This window comes from Aspergillus pseudodeflectus (assembly GCF_044049435.1).
Source record: "Aspergillus pseudodeflectus strain CBS 756.74 chromosome Unknown BJX68scaffold_15, whole genome shotgun sequence".
In the NCBI taxonomy this organism is placed as follows: Eukaryota; Fungi; Ascomycota; class Eurotiomycetes; order Eurotiales; family Aspergillaceae; genus Aspergillus; species Aspergillus pseudodeflectus.
This window is the reverse complement of record NW_027263791.1, coordinates 117245-138562: the sequence shown is the minus strand read 5'-3', so window position 1 is coordinate 138562 and position 21318 is coordinate 117245. Positions and strand designations below refer to the sequence as shown.

The 21318-nt window shown below is 51.7% G+C and overlaps 10 protein-coding genes across 10 annotated transcripts; 5 read left to right on the top strand and 5 right to left on the bottom strand.

Annotated features, from left to right (window-relative positions):
- Window positions 1–1307: 1307 nt before the first annotated feature.
- On the bottom strand, window positions 1308–3872 carry fbx15 (F-box domain protein). Its single transcript, XM_071049376.1, has 3 exons — window positions 3587–3872; window positions 1374–3531; window positions 1308–1317 (listed from the first exon to the last, which is right to left on the bottom strand). The coding sequence occupies exons 1-2, from the start codon at window positions 3734–3736 to the stop codon at window positions 1729–1731; spliced, it is 1953 nt and encodes a 650-aa protein (XP_070900424.1). The 5' UTR covers window positions 3737–3872; the 3' UTR covers window positions 1308–1317; window positions 1374–1728.
- Window positions 3873–5097: 1225 nt separating this feature from the next.
- Window positions 5098–5768, top strand: BJX68DRAFT_54364 (uncharacterized protein). Its single transcript, XM_071049372.1, has 2 exons — window positions 5098–5469; window positions 5554–5768. The coding sequence occupies exons 1-2, from the start codon at window positions 5199–5201 to the stop codon at window positions 5646–5648; spliced, it is 366 nt and encodes a 121-aa protein (XP_070900423.1). The 5' UTR covers window positions 5098–5198; the 3' UTR covers window positions 5649–5768.
- A 130-nt stretch (window positions 5769–5898) lies between these two features.
- On the bottom strand, window positions 5899–7392 carry BJX68DRAFT_54318 (uncharacterized protein). The gene is made up of 2 exons (XM_071049371.1): window positions 6579–7392; window positions 5899–6529 (listed from the first exon to the last, which is right to left on the bottom strand). Exons 1-2 carry the CDS (start codon window positions 7288–7290, stop codon window positions 6039–6041), a joined length of 1203 nt encoding a protein of 400 aa, XP_070900422.1. The 5' UTR covers window positions 7291–7392; the 3' UTR covers window positions 5899–6038.
- Window positions 7393–9194: 1802 nt separating this feature from the next.
- Window positions 9195–9857, bottom strand: BJX68DRAFT_265489 (uncharacterized protein; the record flags this gene model as incomplete). Its single annotated transcript, XM_071045263.1, has 3 exons — window positions 9195–9350; window positions 9453–9529; window positions 9629–9857. The coding sequence occupies 3 exons, from the start codon at window positions 9855–9857 to the stop codon at window positions 9195–9197; spliced, it is 462 nt and encodes a 153-aa protein (XP_070900421.1).
- Window positions 9858–11190: 1333 nt separating this feature from the next.
- Window positions 11191–13245, top strand: BJX68DRAFT_54284 (NAD(P)/FAD-dependent oxidoreductase). The gene is made up of 6 exons (XM_071049369.1): window positions 11191–11668; window positions 11723–11905; window positions 11953–12165; window positions 12211–12813; window positions 12867–12943; window positions 13015–13245. The coding sequence occupies exons 1-6, from the start codon at window positions 11468–11470 to the stop codon at window positions 13175–13177; spliced, it is 1440 nt and encodes a 479-aa protein (XP_070900420.1). The 5' UTR covers window positions 11191–11467; the 3' UTR covers window positions 13178–13245.
- Window positions 13246–13263: 18 nt separating this feature from the next.
- Window positions 13264–14418, bottom strand: BJX68DRAFT_54292 (uncharacterized protein). The gene is made up of 2 exons (XM_071049370.1): window positions 13802–14418; window positions 13264–13735 (listed from the first exon to the last, which is right to left on the bottom strand). The coding sequence occupies exons 1-2, from the start codon at window positions 14317–14319 to the stop codon at window positions 13351–13353; spliced, it is 903 nt and encodes a 300-aa protein (XP_070900419.1). The 5' UTR covers window positions 14320–14418; the 3' UTR covers window positions 13264–13350.
- Window positions 14419–15599: 1181 nt separating this feature from the next.
- BJX68DRAFT_234304 (amphiphysin) lies at window positions 15600–17362 on the top strand. The gene is made up of 2 exons (XM_071039736.1): window positions 15600–15973; window positions 16033–17362. Exons 1-2 carry the CDS (start codon window positions 15790–15792, stop codon window positions 17088–17090), a joined length of 1242 nt encoding a protein of 413 aa, XP_070900418.1. The 5' UTR covers window positions 15600–15789; the 3' UTR covers window positions 17091–17362.
- Window positions 17363–17640: 278 nt separating this feature from the next.
- Window positions 17641–18773, top strand: BJX68DRAFT_265485 (aldo/keto reductase; the record flags this gene model as incomplete). Its single annotated transcript, XM_071045262.1, has 6 exons — window positions 17641–17715; window positions 17764–17774; window positions 17834–17891; window positions 17941–18122; window positions 18188–18560; window positions 18621–18773. The coding sequence occupies 6 exons, from the start codon at window positions 17641–17643 to the stop codon at window positions 18771–18773; spliced, it is 852 nt and encodes a 283-aa protein (XP_070900417.1).
- Window positions 18774–18953: 180 nt separating this feature from the next.
- On the top strand, window positions 18954–20106 carry BJX68DRAFT_54233 (putative gamma-cysteine synthetase regulatory subunit). The gene has a single exon (XM_071049367.1). The coding sequence runs from the start codon at window positions 19133–19135 to the stop codon at window positions 20054–20056; it is 924 nt and encodes a 307-aa protein (XP_070900416.1). The 5' UTR covers window positions 18954–19132; the 3' UTR covers window positions 20057–20106.
- bud32 (serine/threonine protein kinase BUD32) lies at window positions 20107–21309 on the bottom strand. Its single transcript, XM_071049366.1, has one exon. It carries the CDS (start codon window positions 21018–21020, stop codon window positions 20157–20159), a length of 864 nt encoding a protein of 287 aa, XP_070900415.1. The 5' UTR covers window positions 21021–21309; the 3' UTR covers window positions 20107–20156.
- Between the last annotated feature and the right edge of the window lie 9 nt (window positions 21310–21318).

Sequence of the window (21318 nt, the reverse complement as noted above, 5' to 3'; positions counted from 1 at the left end):
GACCGGTTAAGTCTGCTCTCGTGGGACCAGAACCCTCTTCCGATGCGATAAGACGACCCAGACCACTGGCACAGAAAGCGGTTGACTCAGAGTGTAGTGTATTGACCTCTTTTTTGATGGATGTTTCTGCATTCTTTCGTCGATGCAGCGTAACTTTTGCAGTGCACCCTCGGAACCGAACTTGCTCGACAACTAAAGTCATCCACATCCACTTTGCTTGTCTGGGCCGCCTCACAGTTTCACTCACGACCAAATGTCATGGCACTTCCGGGAAAGGATAAGGCGTGAAGAAGAAGATCTGCGACCAAAAGACGGGATGTCCCGCCTATCCTGACCGACTCCTAGGAAAGCCTAAAAGCCGAAAAGGCCCAACCAATCCTCTACCCTCAGACGTAGCGGTGAATATAGAAACTCCGTCGACAACTTTGTCGAAACCTCTCCAGAGGAGCAGCACGAGGATTGAAGGATCATAGATTTGTGTGAATAGGCCTATCAACGCGTGTCGCAGCGACGCCAGCCTCACTTTCTTGAAGTTTCTTCATCATCAAGTGCGGGATTTGCTTCATCCTGCCCGCCTCTCGTCGTCCAACCTAAGACAAGGTTGGTTGGCTCCGCACACTCCGCACCCGTAAACTTCCATCGTCATCGTATAGCTCGTATTTAGTGAGCGGGGGACGTCCGCTGGACCGCCTTGCTTCAAAGAGAAGGTCTTCGTGAAAGCGGGGGATGACAGTTGAGGGAGGACAACCAACTCCTCTGCTGACGAGAGAGGGCAAGTTCTGGCTGACCGTGGTCTGACACCACACCAGAGACATCGCCCCACCAGACTGTGCTCAGCTTGGCTAAGTCCGAAGAACTTAAGAAGTGAAAGTCCGAAGAAGCAGTCATCATTCCACAAGATCCTGATCTGCTGACCATGCAATGATCTGCGGAGCATAGCCATGAACAAGCAAGGAGATCAAAGATGACGTGATAGCCATCAGACTGCCAAAATAAGAGGCATTTGTCGATATTCAGGCGTACAATCAAGGGCGGCCAGTGCGTCCTTACAATTTCTCAACAAAAGTGGCGCTTCTTGCCACGCTGACACCAACGGCGCTTCGGTGCCAGCTGGAAACGCATGAAGGACCGCAGGAGGGATGGAATTTTTGAGAGTCGAGATAGGGATTTGGACTTGCATTTTGCCCTTTGCCCTGCTACTGCACGTTTGCGTGGTAGATGCATGCTAGTATGCAGTGTATGAACAAAGTCAAGGCCCTTGATAACGGACCCCGAGGGCTGCCCGACTGTGCGTCAAACGTTGAGATCGCGAGGCCCCTAGTAATGCAGTGCTGGAGACTTAACTGTTGAACCTTGGAATGTCACACGCTTACCTGTTGTGGGAACGACGTTCAAAATTCATGGGTGGACCCATGTGACATGGATGCGAGGCTGAGTCGCGGTCTGGGCTTTGCGTGTTTCAGGCGCGTCCTGTAGACTCACGAGCCTCGTGTCTATGGAGTCACCATGGTGCTATGCGGCTTTTGGTGTGAAGAATCTTCTGCGGGGGGGTCTCTGCGCCGATGTTTATTCCATGCGATTCATTGTAACGATTCGTGTTCCTGTTACTATGAATGAGTTTAATCTATCCGCACTAGGTACTCCACAATATTGCTGCCTTCTGAAGATGTGGCTGTGCCTGGGTAATCCACATCCTGAACATCAATTCCCATTGTTGCTGGCCTCCAATCATCGAAACCAGAAGCCATGAGCAATGTCGAGGTACATGGCACGCTCTTCTCTGACAGATGGCACATTTTGGTTCGTCCGTTTCCCTGCAACTGTCGTGTGCATCGCTGCCCGCTCCTGGCCGACGTCTCCGACCTGCGGCCGTTCGATGCCGAGAGCTGCCTCAGCTTTCTCGGGCTCACCAAGTTGGCTGCCCAGGTTCATTCGCGGAAGCCCTGGTAACCGCAGAGCTGGGTCGAAATTGATGAAAATTATCGCTTGGTTGCCAGGCTCCAAGTTGTCCTTGTTTACCGAATACACAATTGACCGATCGTCTGCTATGGCTCGAACTTGTCCAGTCCTTTTGGAGGGACATAGTAAGTCGTTTAGCTCCTGAGGAGCCTCATCTGGTGGCCAAAGGTGTACACCGCGGGAAGTAAAGCGCTCTTCGCTGTTTTCCACTAAGCGCCCGTCTGATTCGAGCTCAGGTTTAAACAGGAGACCCCGATCACCGCTTATTCCTTCCTCGTCAATAGGACATTTTCGCTTCCTCGACACCATGCGCAGCCGCAAACGATCTCGAGGTACAAGGTCGCCCCCGCGTCTACTCGGCAGTGGGTCGTTCACAAGGTCAAGGTAGCTGGAGGCTGAAAGATTATATGTGCGGAACTTTGTCTTTGCCAGGATGAAGTCACGCCTGGGCTTGGGTTCAATACCCCCGTCATACTCGGCATGATAGTGTCTGCGAAGTCGCTTCCTTGGTCGTTCATAGTTGGGCTTGCTGTTTTCGTCTAGCATTTTCGCTAGAGGTTCGTCTGGTGGGGCAGCAGTATAGTAGTCGGAAGTTGGCTGTTGTTTGTCAACGTCTGCTGGCGCTGGGAGAGGCTGAATGTAATATGTCCGGCAATTCTCACTGCCTCCGTCACGCCATTCCCTGCGGCACTCCAGAATCATCAGTTGCCCGCTTGTCTCGTCCTCTCTGAGTGAGAGATCGGACCACGTATCATTGATGGGCCCCTCTCTATGCTGTCGACGCCAGGTACGATGTGTCTTGACACCTTCCTTGGGTAGCTGAAGTCTGGGATCTAAACATATCCAAACGTAGTATGACGTCCAGTCAATTTCTTCTTCCTGAAAGTCAACCAGAGTTGAAATAGCGTAGAGGTGATCTTGGTATACTTCAAAGCAGACTGTCTGTCCTATTTCCATGCCTGCAAACTTGTCAAGCACGACCATGCTTTCGCTATTGATCTTCATGGTGTTGAGATCTGCGCAATTGACCTCCCATTGCGTGTGCCCATGGGTTCCAACGGCAGAATGAGTCCCATAGTAGAGATACGACCTGCTATGCCGCACAAAGAGCCGCTGGGTTGACTCAAGCTGTGCTCTGAGCCGCAGCCGGCCGCTTTTTCCATACGTTGACCGACGCTGAAGATCCACGGCCAAAAGCCAAGCTTCGCGCCTGTCGTCCAGCTCGACGAGGAAAGCAATAACCCAGTCGCTATAGTTCATCAGTGAGACGCGTGTCATTCCATTTTCTGGATTGCAGTCAGGGATTGCTCGACGCAGCACCTTGGGGAGATTTAAGACTTGCTCGACGCGACTAGCGCCTCGCACATCTAGGGCCCGGATCTCATCGTTGAATATGTAACACAGCGATCCTCCAGTGTAGAGGAACGAGCTTCCATAGCCAAGGACCGAAGCCGAATAGGGTTGAGCGGTTGCAAAAGACTCTTTGATGTCGTACAAGTGCCCGATGGCCTTGCGGTAACCTTTCTTGGCCCGATCGGCTTCCCTTCCTTCTTTAGTATGCAGTAGATCGCTCTAAATGAGGAAGCGTTAGTCTTTGTTCCACGAGAAGCGAATTATTGGAGTCAACCTTGACGGTGTTTCGAGCAATCGAATCGCTTTTCGTCAACGCGTAGATCGACCGATTGACGCGACTAAGATGGATGTAATCATGGCAATCGAGTGTAGAAGCGACTTGGTAAAAGACGTCGTATGGAATAGAGTCCAAGTTCTTGGTCATTTTCTACGATGACCAGAACAGCGCACAGGAGGCCAGCGAACCAGAGGAGAGAGCAACCAATGCAGTGTCGTGGTATTCTTCGACATCGGAACTCTGGAGATAGGACTAGACACTCTAATTGGGAGTAACACCCAGAAAGAGAATTATACCCCAAGCCAGGTTGGAGTGGGGGCTTTGGGGATAGTGAATAAGAGTGATCGCGTCGCAAAGGCTGTGCTGTCACTCTGGGTAGGAAGGGTGGGGACGCAAATAACAGCCTGAAGGCCTAAAAACATGCAGCTTAAAACTCATGCATTGACTTGGAGGCATGCTTTTAGTACTTGGGATTATCGATTGAGCCGCATACTTAATTGGGAAAAGAGTCCAAGTGGAATGAGAAAAAAAAACTGGTTGGAGTTGACAATAATAAACTAGAGTGAAGTGGGGTGGAAAAGAAAGATGATCTGTTGCTCACGCAAGGCTAAAGGAACCGGAACCCAGGAACCCATCCAGGGGCGAGTTGCAACTTACGTCGAGAATGAGGCTCTAAGGAAGGTTGTTCGCGGCTGGGCCTTCGAGACTGGCTCGCCCCCCGCGGCAGGTATTTTCCACTTTCTCGTGCCCACGAAAGTCTCAATCTCATGTTCACCCATAAAGGGTAAATTATGATGCCATGATCCATCTCCCTCGTTTAATAGTGGACCATATACTTTCTCTGTTTCTCTTCCATCCAGTCACGGTCCTTGTTTCGAGCCTCATGCCTCGTTCGTTCTCCTCTGGGTTCCGTCTCGACTCTCGAGAGACAGAAACCCGCTCAGTCTCACTGCCATTGTGGCGCCAAGGGCCCTTACCGGTAGTAGCCACTAACTAGGAGTAATCCCTCAGCTTACACCTGCGGCAGAAAGTGGTTCCTAGGCTCCAGTCCCGTCGTGGCGATTTCTTACCTGGAGCAAGTGGTCATCTCCGAAATTCGAGTTGCTGAGGGCAAACAATAATGTGGCACAGCCTCGTCTTATCGCATGAGACCAAGGATATGTTCGGTCGCTTTTCAAGTTTGCAACCTGCATCCTTCCTAGCGCCTTCGAATTCGAGGTTCCACTCGCATTGCTTTTCGCCTCTTACTGATCCCGCTTTGCTCTCAGGTCTGACATCCCAACCTCCATTATTATTTATTGCCGTTCGACCCACGACTCTCTCCACATCGCGAAAGTTTCGATGCTGATGCCAGACAGGTCGCCTCAAATTGGTCGTGTGATTTTTTGCGCACCACGGACCACTAGCCATTATGACAGAAAGAGCGCGAGGCTGTGCAAGGCTAGGGCACTCCTGTCAGTTGACGATGGGGCTTCTTTATCTCGACGAGGTCGATCTTGATGCGCCATAGGCTACCCTGGCTCCGCATTTCTTCTGAACCTTGCTTGAGAAGGGTTCTGTGCTTCCGATTGATCGGCGTGCTACGTGAGAGCAGCCTGGAAGTTTAGCAATGCTCGGGCTGCATATATTCTTCGACGGAGATAACATGGCGAGTCCTTCCTTCAAAGATCGGTTGAATCCCAACGTTGTTAATTGGATCCGCGTGACGAACATATGCAGGTCTTCTCGGCGAGAAGAAAGCAATGATTGTAGCGACAAGAGCTACTCTTTCTGGCTTGCCGCAGAGACTTCATGGGCCCTATCCGAGCCTTACACAGGGTTGATTGCCACCATTTGTGACACGACGACGCTCTCTTTGTTTGCTGTTTTCCTGTTCATGAGTGAGCGGTCCAAAACGCTTGCTGAAGGCTGAGCAATCAGCAAAAAGCCTGCATACAGTACACCATTACTAACAGGAAAGCAAGAAGTACCCCGGCAGGATTCAAAGCGGGGAAATGAGAAGTTTGTTCCGGCAGCCTTGCCTTGCCAGAATGACTTGAACATCAGGGATACACCATAGAGTAACACAATTAGTCGGTTCTTTGACCCGGGACTCAACAGAAACCGTACTTTTACTTCGTTATCCAGGACCCCTCCGCCGCAATCACAACGAAGATTGCTCGTGTCCATCTCTCGTTTGAAGGGTTATTTCAAAACACTCGACGTTTGGCATCATCTCCAAGTGAGATGGTCAGCGAAGTATTCCAGAACTTCGAGAACAGCTTAGAACGTTGATACGGTCTTCTAGAAAGCTGCCAGATGATTCTTATGTGTTCAATGCCCCGTGACCACGTGAGAGAGCGGTGCTCTCCGCTGTACTACCAATTGTTTCAAAACAGGGATGAGGATTTGAAAAAGAACCATATATTATCCGAACGGAGTCCGGTGCGTTGTCCAGTTGGACATGATATTATCCTAGCAATAACGATGCAATGCCCAATCCCACGGCAACCCCAGCACCCACAACCTTTGCACCGGCTGCCGCATTTCCCGTGGCTTGTGAACCAGAAATAGGGCCATTGTCATTCTGCGGCTGATCGGAGATGCTGAAAAAGTTTGCCCAGTTTAACCTCTGGCACCTACCATCTCCCTTTCCCTGGTATGGGATCTCTACGAACAAGCTATCGCGAAGCATGTTTATGACCATATTAGCCGGCGGCGCCGGAATCGTCGAGATGGTGAACATGTTGAAGCACTGCCCGAGCACGGGATAGGCGCGGCTAAAATCGAGCTTTGTGGTCCCCGGTTCCAGACATTGCGTGAGAAGATTTCGGGCCACGTTGATGGGGACTGTCACTCTGCCTAGCATCCGGGGAACCGAGCACTGGATTGTATTATTGACTACCCCAGTTGCTGTGCGGTACGCTGTGCATGTTCCGCAGTAGATGACGTTGTTTCCGCCTGTTTAGTTAGTCTTCACTCAGACTATAGGGCAAGCTAGGGAATATACAGTTATACAATTCCTGGCAAGTATGCGGAACGATGTTCTCAAACTCCGGTCTGATGTATTGCAAATAAACATTGCCAAATGTTGTCCCACGACCCGAAACCGTGCGAATCGCCTTATCTTCACAGAAGCGGAAAAGCGAGGTGTCCTTCTTTACGCGACTGACGAGGATCGAATCATGCACAGCGTGGTATAAGATAAGCCGATCGGTCAGCATCCCACTCTCACACTTTGGAATCTTGAGTTCTGCCCCAATAACTGCAGCAACGTCATCGCGGCTCGGAAAATTATCGAGAAACTTCCTCGCTTGTTTCTTTGGAATCGTCACCCGGGGCGTCTTGTAGAGTAGCCAAGCACCCTGATTCGTGAAGAGGAAGTATTCCGCTGTGGAGGCGTCGTAGAAGACGGGGAGTGTGTCGCTGAGCGGAATGGGGGTCTTCAAGTCCCAGGGATAGATGGATCGGAGCTCCGGAGGTTGCGTGCCTGGTTGGATGGTGAGTGTCGCGGGGGTATATGCCAGCGCTGTTGATCGCACAGTCGTGGGCGCTGCTGTCGTCTGCGCTGGCGGAGGCGTCGCCAATGGGTCCTTTGATTCGGGGACCGCGGCAGAGGTTGAGGTTGAGGGGGGTTGCTGTTGTATTGGCGCTGCCGCTGATGGCGCGGGTTGCGGTGCTTGAACAACCTCTGCCGCAGCTGCCGCAATTGCCGGGTCCATATCCGCAATCTGAACCGGTCTGATAAATGAGATCTGGTAGCCTCGCGGGCGATCGATGGCGCTTGCTTGCTTATTCACGATGTGCAAGGGTTCGTGGTCGTTTGAGGTGGCATCAGCATCGCGGGGCGTCGCAAAACAAGGATGAGCGAGCGTCGAACGATCGAGCGACGGGGAGCCTGATATACGGGAAATCCATTTTCTGCCATGAGTTTGAGACAGTTGGCGATTTCTCTCTGGGGGTCTTGCTCGTGTTCATTCTGTCTCGGGTGTGTCTGCGCCCCAAAATTTGGGTTTGTGAGTGATGGAATACGAGCACAACCTTTGCTCAGCCCCCGAAACAGATATGGGGAGTTGCATTGCTAAGCCTTTCCAAGGGACTTGCCTCTATCAAACTCTTGGTGATTCAGGGCTGGACCTATGGAAATGGTCAGGTGGAATGACCTCGCCCTGAGAACGGAATCAACGGCGAGTTAACCCCTCAAAAATTACTCGGAATCCGGATTTCTCACGCAGAGCTCTTGGAACTCTAACCACTGATTGTCACTAGAAACCATACTGTTGGGGATCAAACGGAGATCCTTCCCTAGACTGCTGAAAAACATGAAACCGTCGTTGCGGCGCAGTGCCCTTGACACACCTTATGGTATCTGGTAGAGGCGATGGAGAACCATGAGACTCGCACAAGCAATCAGAAGAAATCTTACCAGAACCCTCATTACCCTCGTTCTATGACCCAAGGTGTGAATGCGAAGATATACACCGCGCTGAAGATGCTGCGATCCGGATCGACGCACTGCTAACTACTGCGTCGCCGAGAATCTTACCATCTTAAACTGACCATATATTACCATGGAGGTAAGAGCTGGCTCAGACTTACTTCTTCATAGCAGTCCGTCAAGTACCTGGTGATATGACTGTATAGATATTCACCAGCTTCACCCGAGTGGGATAATACACAACGCCGAAGCAGCCGCGACAATCCGCGCGCGCAAGCCGGTCATTCCCCAAACAGGTGCTCACCGGCCGAACTAAGAGAAGTACGGGAATAACGCGCTGGAGCCACGGTGTCAGGCTTCAGGTGTATACCTCGTGCGGTGGCGCGGAACGCACATGATGCACCATCGCTCAGGGAGCCGGTGGTAGAGCTCTAATGGCCACGCTAGTTACTCGTGCTAGGTACATGATGCTCACTTGCCAGGGAAGTTGTATGATTTATGGGAGGGATTGGCGGAGGAACCGGTATATTATCTGAGAGCTATAGGGCTGATTAGGGCTAGCTGTCAGTAAGCTACCCTTGGACATAAGAGTTGCTTGTCGGCAACTCCGATGGCTACCTTACATGCTGTACTCTGGTCCAGGCATCAAGAATGTGCCTCTGACACCTCATGGTTATGGCGGCATGGCCTTCTATACGACGGTATCTAACGGATGTCGGCTGCCATACTTTTCATCACACAAGCTCTTCTAACCCTCTATTCTGTTCCATCGTCTTTACACCATAACCCCAGCTGACAGCTTTCTAGGACAAAATACTATGAGCAAAAATCTCTATGGTTATGGGTTGAGCTTTCTGAGCTTAACCCAACAGGTCAATTATTCGCAAGAATCGCGCAACACCCATCTTCGAAACAAGACGTCTCGGAGAGCCAACGCCAACTAAGGACGTGAAACATGAATTTGAATGTTTCCATTGACATGGTTCGACCCCTGAACCGTCGTTTGAGTTGCAGATTTGACACAGATATCGAGAATCCGCCCGGCAGAGCGCGCGAACGTGGAGCTAGAAGCTAGTCAGTACCATTACTGTCATTTGCGGAAGCACACATTGGGACACCGATGATGAGCTCAAAAAAGTGTCTTCAGAAGCTCTGAAGATGAGAGAGATAAAGTGATAGAAGAGAACCCTACCAAGGCAAAATCGACCCATGTTTGTTAACCGTCACACCATAGATCTCTGCGAGACCATACTTGACCAAAGACGCGCCACCCGCATAGGGGATGTGACAGTTTGCGTTTCCGCGCCTGGCGAGCTGGCTGATGGCGTCTGAGGCGTCTTGAAGCTTTAATGGCAGGCGAAGTGTTAGCATCCCGCGCCGTGAGTCATAAAAGCATGCATGTATCATCTTTCATCTCGGAAGGAAGTTCAGGTAACGTTGACATACCGAGGCTTTCGGCTTCCCACTGTCATTACAGCTAATTGACTCTCGCGCTGTGAGGTCGCCGCTGCGCTTTTCGAGGGCTAGGCAATTTCCCAGGACTGTTAGCACTGAGCCATTGGGGATCTATTTGAAGAGTCCAAGTCCCTGAGATCTCTGGAATACTCGAGTAGGTAACTCACCAGCAGCGTCCTGCGCAGCAGCAACAGCCTCAGCGGGCGAGAGATGGTCTCCCTCCGGGTCCGCGATGATGCCGTTGACCCAGGTCTCGAAGCTGAAGCCTGTATCGGTGTCGCGAGCTTCCATCTTCATTTCCATTGCCGAGTGCTGAAAGCCAGTTGCCGCTGCAGGAGCGGCGACGGTGCATGAGACTAGGGCTGCGAGGCCGAGGGCGGAGCTGAGGCGGACCATTTTTGCAGTGGAATCTTGGAGTTAAGAAAAATGGGTTCTCGATGAAAAGCGGTGGTGGAGAGGGCGTGTGAGTTTGAGGACGATTAGAGTTCTGTTCGTGAAGATCACTTTCAATGTCTGCAGTACTCGACCCTTTTATACTTCGATTTCAGCGCAAATCGTTCCATTGAAATCTCCTGCCATTGTTCTACAAGGTTGATACAGAGCCTTGCATGGGGCAAAAGAGCAGCGTCGAGTCCCAGCCCTCGTATGCGTATGTATTTGATGCCAACCGTTGGCGGATCTATATCCGAAGATGCAGCAGCGAGTTACAGACAATAAACATTATGGATTGGTGCACTGAAAGAGAAAGAGACCACCATCTACGCCTCCTCCATACGGAGAACTCCGGAGGCTAGAACGAGTGAAGTGGGTGCCGTTGAGATGCGTGTCGACAGAGATGTATACGAATACGCAATACGGCGACCAGGGATATGCTGCGGCGTATACATGCGTATTCAGAGGTCCACAGCGCCGTCTTTGTAAACCATGATTAATGGACAGCCGGATGAAGGATTCTTGAAGCTTTCAATACTCATAGCCATAGGCAACAGGGAAAGCATTCAAGCACAAAGGCCCCTCGCCGATAAGGAAAGAAGCCTGCTACTAAGCCGAGGTCCCATCCCAGGGCTCCTGGCAAATCAAAGTGGGCTCTCGGGCTTGCAATAGTTATGGATCAATCAGTCGGATGGCGACGAGCCCAATCCAGTCAACTACCAGTGCTATAGGTAAACAAGTAGAAGTTAAGCACTGCAAGATACCACGCCTGATGGATAATGCACCATTATCAGGGCAGTCCTACTTTGCACCCCATGCCAGGCAATATGGCCCCCCTTCGCCACAGATCTCATACAGCTTCATTGCGGGAGCATCGTTCGGCTCTGGTTATACACAAGAATGTCTTAAAACTTTAAAAGACATATGTGCCATCAGCCTACATCTATTACAAAGTAAGCTTTAAGGTGAGTCTCAGAAAGAAAGAACACAAAACGGCGCTTTGCTCTATCTTCCTCAAAGCATCGTTTTCTCGAATTCTAGTGATCCCTTCTAGTTGAACAAATATTTCGACTATTCAGCGCCGAATGGCTGGGGAAGCCGCCAAACACACTCCCACCCTTCCAGGGCCAGGGAAGCGGAACATATTAAATAATACCAGCTGAAAGGAAATTGAAGGCTGGAGCCTGGCATTCGGCTGTTATAGAAAGCCTGAGAAGCCCGTGCACAACCCACCAATCAAAACCCCACACCTCCCCCGCCATCCCACGTTTCAGTTCAGGGTAAATCCTTCCAGAGACATCCATGGTGACTATAGCGACTCAAAGCTCACGAAGAAGAATACCATTACTAGGAACTCAAGACTCAAATAGCAGGGATAAGCCAAGTCATCGTCGTCGGAAACAGCCGATTCGGAAGCGACAAATGGATCCATTGCGTGCTGCGGTGGGGTCGGCAAGCTAACTGTTGGAGAAGTCTCAGCCTGAAATAAATATCTCGATTCTTCATTCTTTAACTCGGAGACAACTGATTTGCTCTGGAGTCCCAATGCGTCAATAATCGCATCAACGTTTAAGATGTCTCCTGGACCAACTACGGCACCAAGTGTTGAAGAATCCGTGTCGCCGAACGTCCTACAAGAGCGGCATGGGTTTCCCAAAGAAGGACGGTATTCACTCTCATACTGGCTCCAGGGTGTCCAAGGAGATCCGCTTCTGAATCACCGTACGACGCCGGAGGTGCCATCGGAGTCGGACATTGTTGTTATTGGGTCTGGGGTGAGTTTCCCGACGAGGTTGGATGTGCATGAGATAGGAAACTGACCCTGATAGATGACCGGGACATTAGTCGCAAAACACAGCAAAGAAACATGGCCTGAAAAGAGCGTGGTGGTCCTCGAAGCCCGCGAGTTTGGCTCTGGTGCCACCGGCAGGAACGCTGGCCACTGCAAGCCAGATCAGTGGCGCGGATTCACGGCGTATGAGAAGGCTTTCGGGACTGAGCAGGCTCTCAAGGTATATCGATGCCCCTTTTCCTGTGGCGTCGCTAACGAGGCACTTAGATCCTTCAAAACGAGCAAGATACGTGGTCCGCTTTGGTGAAGTACGTACGAGAGAACAATGTCGACTGTGATCTTTGGATTGGTGACACGCTGGATGTGCCCATCACACCAGAAGTCGCGTCAACCGCGAAGAAGAACTTTGAGCGATACAAGGCAGCTGGTGGGAAGGTGGACCAAATCAAGGTCACTCACGATCCGGCTACAGCAGCAGAGGTATGAAGCCCGTCCCAAGTCCGTGAGCCAGCTGAACAAGCGCAGATATCACAAATCAAGGACGCGCAAGCGTGCTATGCCTGGTCTGCTTCTACTCTGTACCCATGGAAGCTCACAGCACATATTATGCGCGAGAATCTAGAGAAGGGAATCAATCTTCAAACGCGCACCAAGGTCACAAGCGTCATCCGCTCTCCCCGGTGCCCAGAAAAATGGCTAGTGAAAAGTGATCGCGGCGAAATCGAATGCTCAACAGTCGTTCACGCGACCAACGCGTATAGCTCCGCCCTCGAGCCATCACTCCGCGGACTCATAAACCCGACGCCTCACATGTGCGACCGCATCAAGCCACCAGTAGCGATTGAGGGTCGAGGCCTCCAGAACTCATACGGCGTTCTCCTCCCGGAAGGCGGCCTATTCAGCATCAACCCTCGGAGTCACCTCGAAGGCTCAGTCCTATTCGGCGGCAGCAACCCGGGCCAACGGACATTCGAGAACTGGCTGCAAGCGCACCCAGAACGAAGCACAGACGATAGCCTCGAGGGCTTCAAACCTATAACCGAGGCTATTCGAACATTCGCCGAATCGGAGATAACGGGGTGGAAGGCGGAATTCGATAACCATAGTTGGAGTGGAATTATTGCTATAGTAAGTCAATCCGTTCATCATTTCTTTCATCGGAAGAAGCTAAAGACGAGTAGAGCGCAGACGGCGTGCCATTTGTCGGGGAGTTACCTGGATTACCCGGTCAATGGGTGTGTGCAGGACATCAGGGACAGTAAGTGCATCGAAACTTCCCGTTGCTTCTACCCTTGAATGACTAGGCTAACGTCGTACTCGCATTGATAGTGGAATGGCACGCATATTCACAGCGGCGCCTGGACTCGTTAAGCTAATAAACGGCAGTCCTTGGGCCGACACACAACTGCCTGATGTCTACCAGATCACACCATCGAGGGTCCACAGATTGAAAGGGCTTGTCGACAATGGAAAGGCGAGGTCTCGTCTCTGACAGTGGTGGCATGCGGATGAAGGGTTATTATAGACGCTGCTAGTCAGTGTATCCGCTGGTTGTAGAATGAATGCTTCATATTCTTCTTGTAAGTGTTGAACCTGCCCTAATAACCAGTAGACGAAAATACATAGTTTATATCCGCCTACCTTGAAGCCAAGTAGTAGGGTGTCCTATTCGGATGCCTTGCCCTTGGCATCCTGTCGTCCGTCCGCGGGTTTCAAGCCCAAGTCCTTTTTGATCCCAAGAAACCAGTACGTGTAGAAAACCCCCGGGATACAAGCGCATTCCCCACTCCGAAGCTCCCACTCACTCACATCAAGTCCCGTCCTCTCCACCAACCCTGCAATCTCCCGCGGCGTCCGAGCTCGGCCCGCAGAGACAAGCGCATCCCAGACGAGCATAAGCGGAATGAGCGGTATGAGGTACGTGAAGAGGAGATGAACCGGAGAGCGTCTGAATTGTGGTGATGCTATAGTGAAGACGAACGGGTAGAAGGTGGATCCGATGATGCAAGCTATGACGGAGGTGAGGTTTCGTGCGCAGCCTTCTTGGATTCTAGACGGAGTTAGTTTATATACACATATTATAGTCTTGATGAAGATAAGAGGATGGAGACCGTACAAGAACGCATCAGCCTCTTGGATAGCGGCACCCAGAACAGCGACAGCCGCCTCGTCGTCAAAATGGTGGAACGAGGCGTTGAGCATCCGACACTCTTTCCGTCCACGAGCCGCAATTCTTTTGCATTTCACCGCGTCAAGGGGCTTCTCTACGTAGCTGATATTCCCTTGACGTTTCGCGATAACATCCCATTGATCGATGACTGGATACAAGTCTGTCAGGACGAACTGGACAGCTTGTTTTCCCTGTTCTTTGAGGTGGTTGTTCACCCGGGGCTCGATGTATGTAGTTGGTCCTCCGGCTCCGGCGCAGAGCTCAACGAAGATGAACGAGGAGAGATCCGGGAAGTTGTCGAGAATGGTTTCGGAGGCAGCGGCCGCAGAAGTGCGAGTGGTGATTCCGGGGATAGAGAAGTGCCATAAACCAACCAACATGGACTGCGCATAGACGCGGTACCATTCTGAAGACCAGGGTTGGTCGATGAACTCGAAGATGTGGATGCGGGGGAAGAGAGTCATGGCGCTGGTAGTTGGATGCACTCAGAGAGCCCGCGCTCAAGGAAACAGGTGGGGATATGAATAATGTCGAGTTGCACAGAGACCGGCGGGTTTGTCAATTGACTCTGTGATCATCGGATGATATTCGAGGTCTGATGAATGTGTCCCGCCCATGTTGTGCCGCCTTGGTATGCACCTGAGTTAGAGGAGACAGCACGGCTAGGTCCACGGATGAGCCACTGAGGAGAAATCTAACCTAGTTGTCAGTAAGTGGTGCCGAATGGGCCGCGCATAGGCCTTGCCTGGGTATCCATTGGGGTGGTGTAGTCCAGGATGTCCTGGGACGTGTTGAGACTCGAGAGTCGAGGCCGAAAGAAGATATTTGGGAAAAGACGCGGTGCAACGTATTGAAAGCTTCCTGTGAGTAATCCACTTTACATTGGCCGAGCTTGTAGCCATCCGTGTGCTTGAATTTCATGCCGGACCGCAGTCTGACGCAGAGCACTTCGAGTTGCGTAGCCCGTTTCACCGCGGTCCTCCATCTGATTGAACTCCACTGGTACCATTCATCATCAATCTTTTCTGCTCCATGCTGATGCCATTATGTCTCTCCCTATTCACATTCGAGAGTAAGGTTAGTTCAGCCTATGCATTTGAACTGGGAACTTGCCTGCACTCGAGTCTTGCATCGTAAATCTAGGAATGGATCTCTGAAATGAGTAGGCCCTCAATAGCCCGAGAGCTACTAGCTGTTGCTTTTCTGTGGCTCAGAGAGGTAGAATAGATTACTCCCAGAATTAAAGTAAAAGTGTTTTCGAGGTTCTTGTAAGGTAAAGATTAGCAAGTGTTAGTGGTGTGTTGTTGGGGACATCAGAGAAACGTCAGGAACACAATTGTTAGTCACTGCGGCTTGCATATCACCAGCAAATGTGCTAGTTTCAGGTTTCGTGCTTGCCAAAGAGCAAGAAGTTGTGGTATTTTATTGCTTTGGTCAGGGCCCTGTTCTGCTTGCCTAAGGCCACGACGCGTTGTGGATGGTAGCGCCGGTGCATTTCCAACCAGGCCGAGCCGAACATTAGCAGATCGGAAGGGCCATTTTCGTCTCGCACTGTTATTATCCAACAGTATTGATGAATTCTAGGATGCGAGGTGCATTCCAAGTATTTCCAAGGTTCGGTGTAACTGGAAGAATGCCAGTACATAATTGGCTCGGAGTGTGTTTGCGGCTCAGCCACAACCGCAGCCCCTCCTATGTCATAGCTCAGCCACGGCAACGAACAGTCTAACCGTCAGCGGTTCTTGTCGAAGGCACCAGCAATCCAAGCCAATTCTCACTCTCTCCCCCACTTCCTCTCCAACTCCTCCCTCTCTTCCTCTTCGGGTGCATTGTCACAACACACATCCTGCCCTCTGTCCATTTGCCCAACAGCAACGACATACACCGCCCATTTCAGACTTCCGCCGCCTCCGAGCCGCTAGCCAGGGTGCGACATGAGTTTAAAGGGATTCCAGAAGAGTCTCGTCCGCGCTCCGCAGACGTTCAAAGCCAGGTTCAACATTGGCGAGAACACCAAGGACGCCGTCTACAGCGATGCGGAGCGCAGATTCCAGGAACTTGAGAAGGAAACCAAGAAACTCCACGATGAGTCGAAGAAGTACTTTGACGCCGTGAATGGTGAGGGATCCCCGCAATCTCACCCCCCCACCTTCACCACTGCTAACATGTCCGTCTAGGCATGTTGGACCACCAAATCGAATTTTCCAAAGCCATGACCGAACTCTACAAACCTATTTCCGGCCGTGCTTCAGACCCGAGCACCTATACGATCGAAGGAAACCCTGAAGGTATTCGAGCTTGCGAGGAATACGAAGCCATTGTGCAGGACTTGAAGGAATCACTAGCGCCTGAGCTTGAGATGATTGATACCCGTATCGTCAGTCCCGCCGAACAGCTTTTGGAAGTAATCAAGGCGATCCGCAAGGTTGCCGTCAAGCGAGACCACAAGAAGCTCGACTACGACCGCCACAAGAACACCCTCAAGAAGCTCCAGGATAAGAAAGACAAGTCATTAAAGGATGAAAAGGCGTTATACAAGGCCGAAGGCGATGTGGAACAGGCCACGCAGGATTACAACTACTACAATGATCTGCTAAAGGACGAATTACCCAAGCTGTTCGCTTTGGAAGCCGAATTCATTCGACCATTGTTCCAGTCCTTCTACTACATGCAGCTGAACGTTTTCTACACATTACATGAGAAAATGCAGGACATGAACATCGGGTACTTTGATTTAACGCGCGACATCGAAGAAGCATACGAAGAGAAGCGCGGAGACGTCAAGGAGCGTGCGGAGGAGCTCACAATCGTCCACTTCAAAACCACGGGCGGGCGTCGCACAAACTCGAAGCTTGGACCAAAGGACAAGCTCGCGAATGAACACAAGGGCCGCTTTGGGTCACGTCCCAGCGATCCTGACGTTGTCGAGAACCCCCCACCACCCTACTCGCCTGGTGCTAGTGGGAGTGCCCTTGCTGCGGCCGCGGCTAAGAAGCCAGCACCTCCGCCACCAAAGCCTAAGCCGTCAAAGTTCAACGCTGCAGTTGAGACTGTAACAGCACTGTACGACTACGAAGCGCAAGCCCACGGCGACCTCAGTTTCTCGGCTGGCGAAGTGATTGAAATCGTCACTCGTACAGACAACCAGAACGAGTGGTGGACAGGCCGCGTTGATGGACGAGAAGGACAGTTCCCAGGTATGCCCCTCCGGATGTTCCTCAGTCGAGTGTGGTGAACTAATTTTCGCAGCAAACTATGTTCAGTTGAATTAATCGAAAGAGTAAGAGATATCATACGCCGTTCTAATCCTCATCTTCTGCATCTGCCCTTGCTCTTCGAGAGTCCGGAGTCAACCAGGGCTTTGACCCGCATCAAGAACCATCGTTCGACCGCCCGCTTTGCACGCAGTGCCCACGTGGCATTGGCATATCGCCCGTGTATATATACCTTTGGATTTTAGCAATTATGATCGAGATGCATACCAATCAGCCAACTCAGTATCCTGCTCAGTAGAAGGTCACCTACGCAGACACCTCTGCATTAGATTTCTGTGTCTCAAGTCCAATAATGCCAAGCAGTTTGGCTTATATTTTCCATCAGTAATAATATCCTGAGGCTTCGGGTTCTACTCCAAAGGGGGATCGGTTGGAGGACTGGAGGATGCCCCACCAGGTGGCAATGATCAGCCGATGATCTCATTGTATAAATACCCCGATGGAAATACGCCGACTTGCTCCAGACCATCTATCTCCATTGTCACTCAGCACATTAGTCCGGGGATCACCATGGCTGCCCTAAAAGGTCTCCGCTCTACATACCGCATGAATTCGGGGCACGAGATCCCGGTTCTCGGATACGGTGTAGGTAGCTCTCATCATCGCCATCAAAATAGCTACTGACGAAACCAGGTCTACCAAATGTAGTTCCCCTCATGCTATAACTCTGCATTCGAAGACAGCAGAATTGACCGTTCAATAGCGCTCCGTCTAAAACAGAACAAACAACCCGAGAGGCATTGCGCTTGGGATACCGTCATGTGCGTTGACCCCCTCACACTAGAACACCAATTGATCTAACCGACGTAGGTCGACTCTGCAATCATGTACCGCAACGAAAAGGCATGCGGCCGCGCCATTGCCAGCTCTGGCATCGACCGATCCGAGATCTTCTTTACGACCAAGATCCCACCGGAGTCCATGGGCTACAATGCCACAAAGCGGGCGTTGGACTCCAGTCTGCGGACTGCAGAGCAGGAATACTTTGATCTGTCCGTTACCAGCCAGAACGGCAACTAGAGTCACCTGGAAATTCCCGGCTAACACTTCTTACCAGAGTCCTCCTCCATGCCCCATACGGCGGCAAAGAAGCCCGTCTCGGCTCATGGAAGGCGCTTGTTGAGGCTCAGAAGGCCGGCAAGACGAGATCGATCGGAGTCTCGAACTATGGTATCCACCATCTCGACGAACTAGAGGAGTATATCAAGTCTAGCGGAGACGGGAGCAAGATTGATGTCGGACAGTATGAGTTGCACCCTTGGCTCGATCACTCTGATATCGTCGAGTGGCTTCAGAAGCGCAACATCATCGTGGAGGCGTATTCGCCTCTAGCGCATGGTACTCGAATGAAGGAGCCCTTGCTCGCAGATATTGGAAAGAAGTATGGCAAGTCCCCGGCGCAGGTTATGATTCGTTGGAGTTTGCAGAAAGTCGGTCCTTGCTCACCCTTATACTCCGTATTCATTGGCTTATCTGACCATTATTTCCAGGGCTTTGTACCTCTCCCCAAGTCTGTCACGCCCAGTCGGATCCAGGAGAATTCGGAGGTCTTTGATTTCGAGCTCTCGGACGAGGAGATGAAGGTGCTGCATACTGGAGAGTATTCGCCGACGGACTGGGATCCTACCGTTGATTTTGACTAGATATAAAATAGTTCGAGTCATAGATAAATATTTAAATAAATGTGGGCTGGACATTTGATCCGTCCGGTGGGGTTGCATTTACGCTTAGCAATCGATCATTTTGACATCTCCAACCCCCACCACGAGCCACGAGACCTCCCACTAGTTGCAACTGACAAACACTTGCGCACTGACATGGTTTCTCTGAGAGCAATCCTTCAATAACGCATCAACATCCCTCTAAGCCCTCCTTTCAACCGCCCACACGATGAAGCTCATCCTTTCCACCTCGTCCGTGCTACCCCCACCATACCCCTCCTCTCAAGAAGCCGACCGGCAAAGCCAAAGATAACTAACAACAAGCCTCAAACAGCAATATCATGACCGCAGGCGGTCCCTCCGTCATCCGACCAACGACCTCGAAATCAAACGTCGAACTCATCAATTCCCTACGAGCAAACTTTCTCGCCGCGCAACAAGCCACCCCACCAGCCTCGGAAGAACCCAACGGCAACGGAAACACATCCTTACCATCCTGGACAAAACAAGAAGATGACACCCTATATATCCCCGCAATCGACTTCTCGCAGCACGGCCTCGCCGAAGAACGATCCCAGTACGACATCACCGTGAAACTCTTCTATCTCCCCGGAATCCCCGTCTCGCGACGCTGCGCGCATACACGGCAGGCTATCGAGCTGGTGCTCAAGGAACTACACGTTGACTCGATCGATCTACTTATCGTCTCGTTCCCGGGGATACTCTTCGATGCGGAGGACGACAGCGAAGAAGAGGTTTCGTCAGTCGACGACGGCAGCAGCACCGAACAGGCCGACGACTTCGACAGCACGATCCAGACGTGGCGCACGCTCGAGTCACTCCACGAACAAGGGAAGATCGCACAGCTGGGCGTTGCGGAGTTCGGGAGTGAGCGGCTTGCGAGGTTCCTTCCGCATACAAAGGTCAAGCCGTCGGTTGACCAGATCAATTTGAAGGACTGCTGCGTTGTGCCGAAGAGCTTGATTCTTTACGCGAAGCAGGAGAAGATAGATCTGCTGACGCATAATGATTGTAATGATATCTTGCCTGTTGGGACGACGAGGGAGCTCCTAGGGCCTGGGGAGCGCGGTGCGGGTATTCTTGCATCTGCGCCGGACGCCAGTGATGGGTTGCAGGGGGATATCGAGACGCAGTGGGTGGTCAAGTATACGGCTGTTGTCAAGGATCGGGGGGTTGTTGAGAACAAGGGATACTTTGCGCTTGCGGATGTAGGGAGCTGTGTGAAGCCAAGCCGGTCGACCTGATGTCGATACTTCTTTTCCTTTACTATTTCAGCATGTAAAAGCGCGGCGTTTGTCAATCATCGTTATTTCATGGCTACTCTATGTATATGCAAGATGAAGCTTATCCGATCATACTCCTCTTTCGTCCTCGCATGCGCACATCCTCCAACCGCTTCAACGCCGGCCCAGCCCCCTTGTAGCTCTCTCGATAACCAACAAGCACCTCCTCGAAGAACTTCTCCGTCCGCGGGTGCGAGCTTCCAAACGCCCGCTCGAGCACGTAAAGATCCACCGCGCGGTCCTCATCCTGAACACTCTGACTCGCAAGCCCAAAGTCGATCATGACAATCTCTCCCTCCATAGACGGCGACGACTGCTCCTCCTCTGACCCATTCGCAGCAGCAGGTGAGAATGGCCTCACCATAAGATTACTCGTCGTCAAATCCCCATGTATAACCCCAGCCTTATGCAAACTCCCCACGGCAGCCCCAATCCTCCTCAGCAACCCACGGACCTTCTCGCCCTCCCCCTCCGGAATCTCCTGGCTCCCACTCTCCCTCGCAAGACCCTTCACATACCTCTCCCACCTCTCCAAAATAACCCTGACGACCTCCCCCTCCACCCACTCCATAACAAGCCAGCTCCCTCCATTCCCATTAGCGGCCCCTTCATTGTTGGCAGCGACAGCAAACTCCCAGTCCAGCCCCAGCACAGCCGGAACACTAACGCCCTCCTTGACGAGTTTATGCAGGCACCGCGCCTCCTGCAGGATGCGAGCACGGGTCAGGCGGCGGTCGAGGATCGGGTGTCGGTAGGGTTTTGAGGGGCGGATTTTAAGCGCGGCGGGCGTTGAGGGTGTCAAAAAGGTTGTTTTGTATAGGTGGGCTTCGGCGCCTTGGTAAATTGGGATTAATGGCGTTGTAGATGTGTTGAAGGGGGGTGGAGGGGTATAGGTTGATGATGGTGGGGGTTCGGCGGTTGTCATTGTTGTTCAGTTTGCGAGGTTCGTGGTTGTCTGGAGGTGAGGAGAGGAAGTTGGGGAGGTCGTTTGTTGCTCTTTAAGGTGCTGATGTTTTGAATTTGAGATCGTCTGCGCAGGTTGGTAGTGGATTGAGTTGAAGAATGTTGAGGAGGGGTGAGCTTTTGATAAATTTGTGGTGGGGACTTTGTGATAAGATGGCCAACCAGCCACAGCTCCCCAGAGCATACGTACGGCACGGAATGGACATACGAGTGATCGCTAGACTTGTTTCTTGACCGGCAATCGATATAGAAAGAAGTAC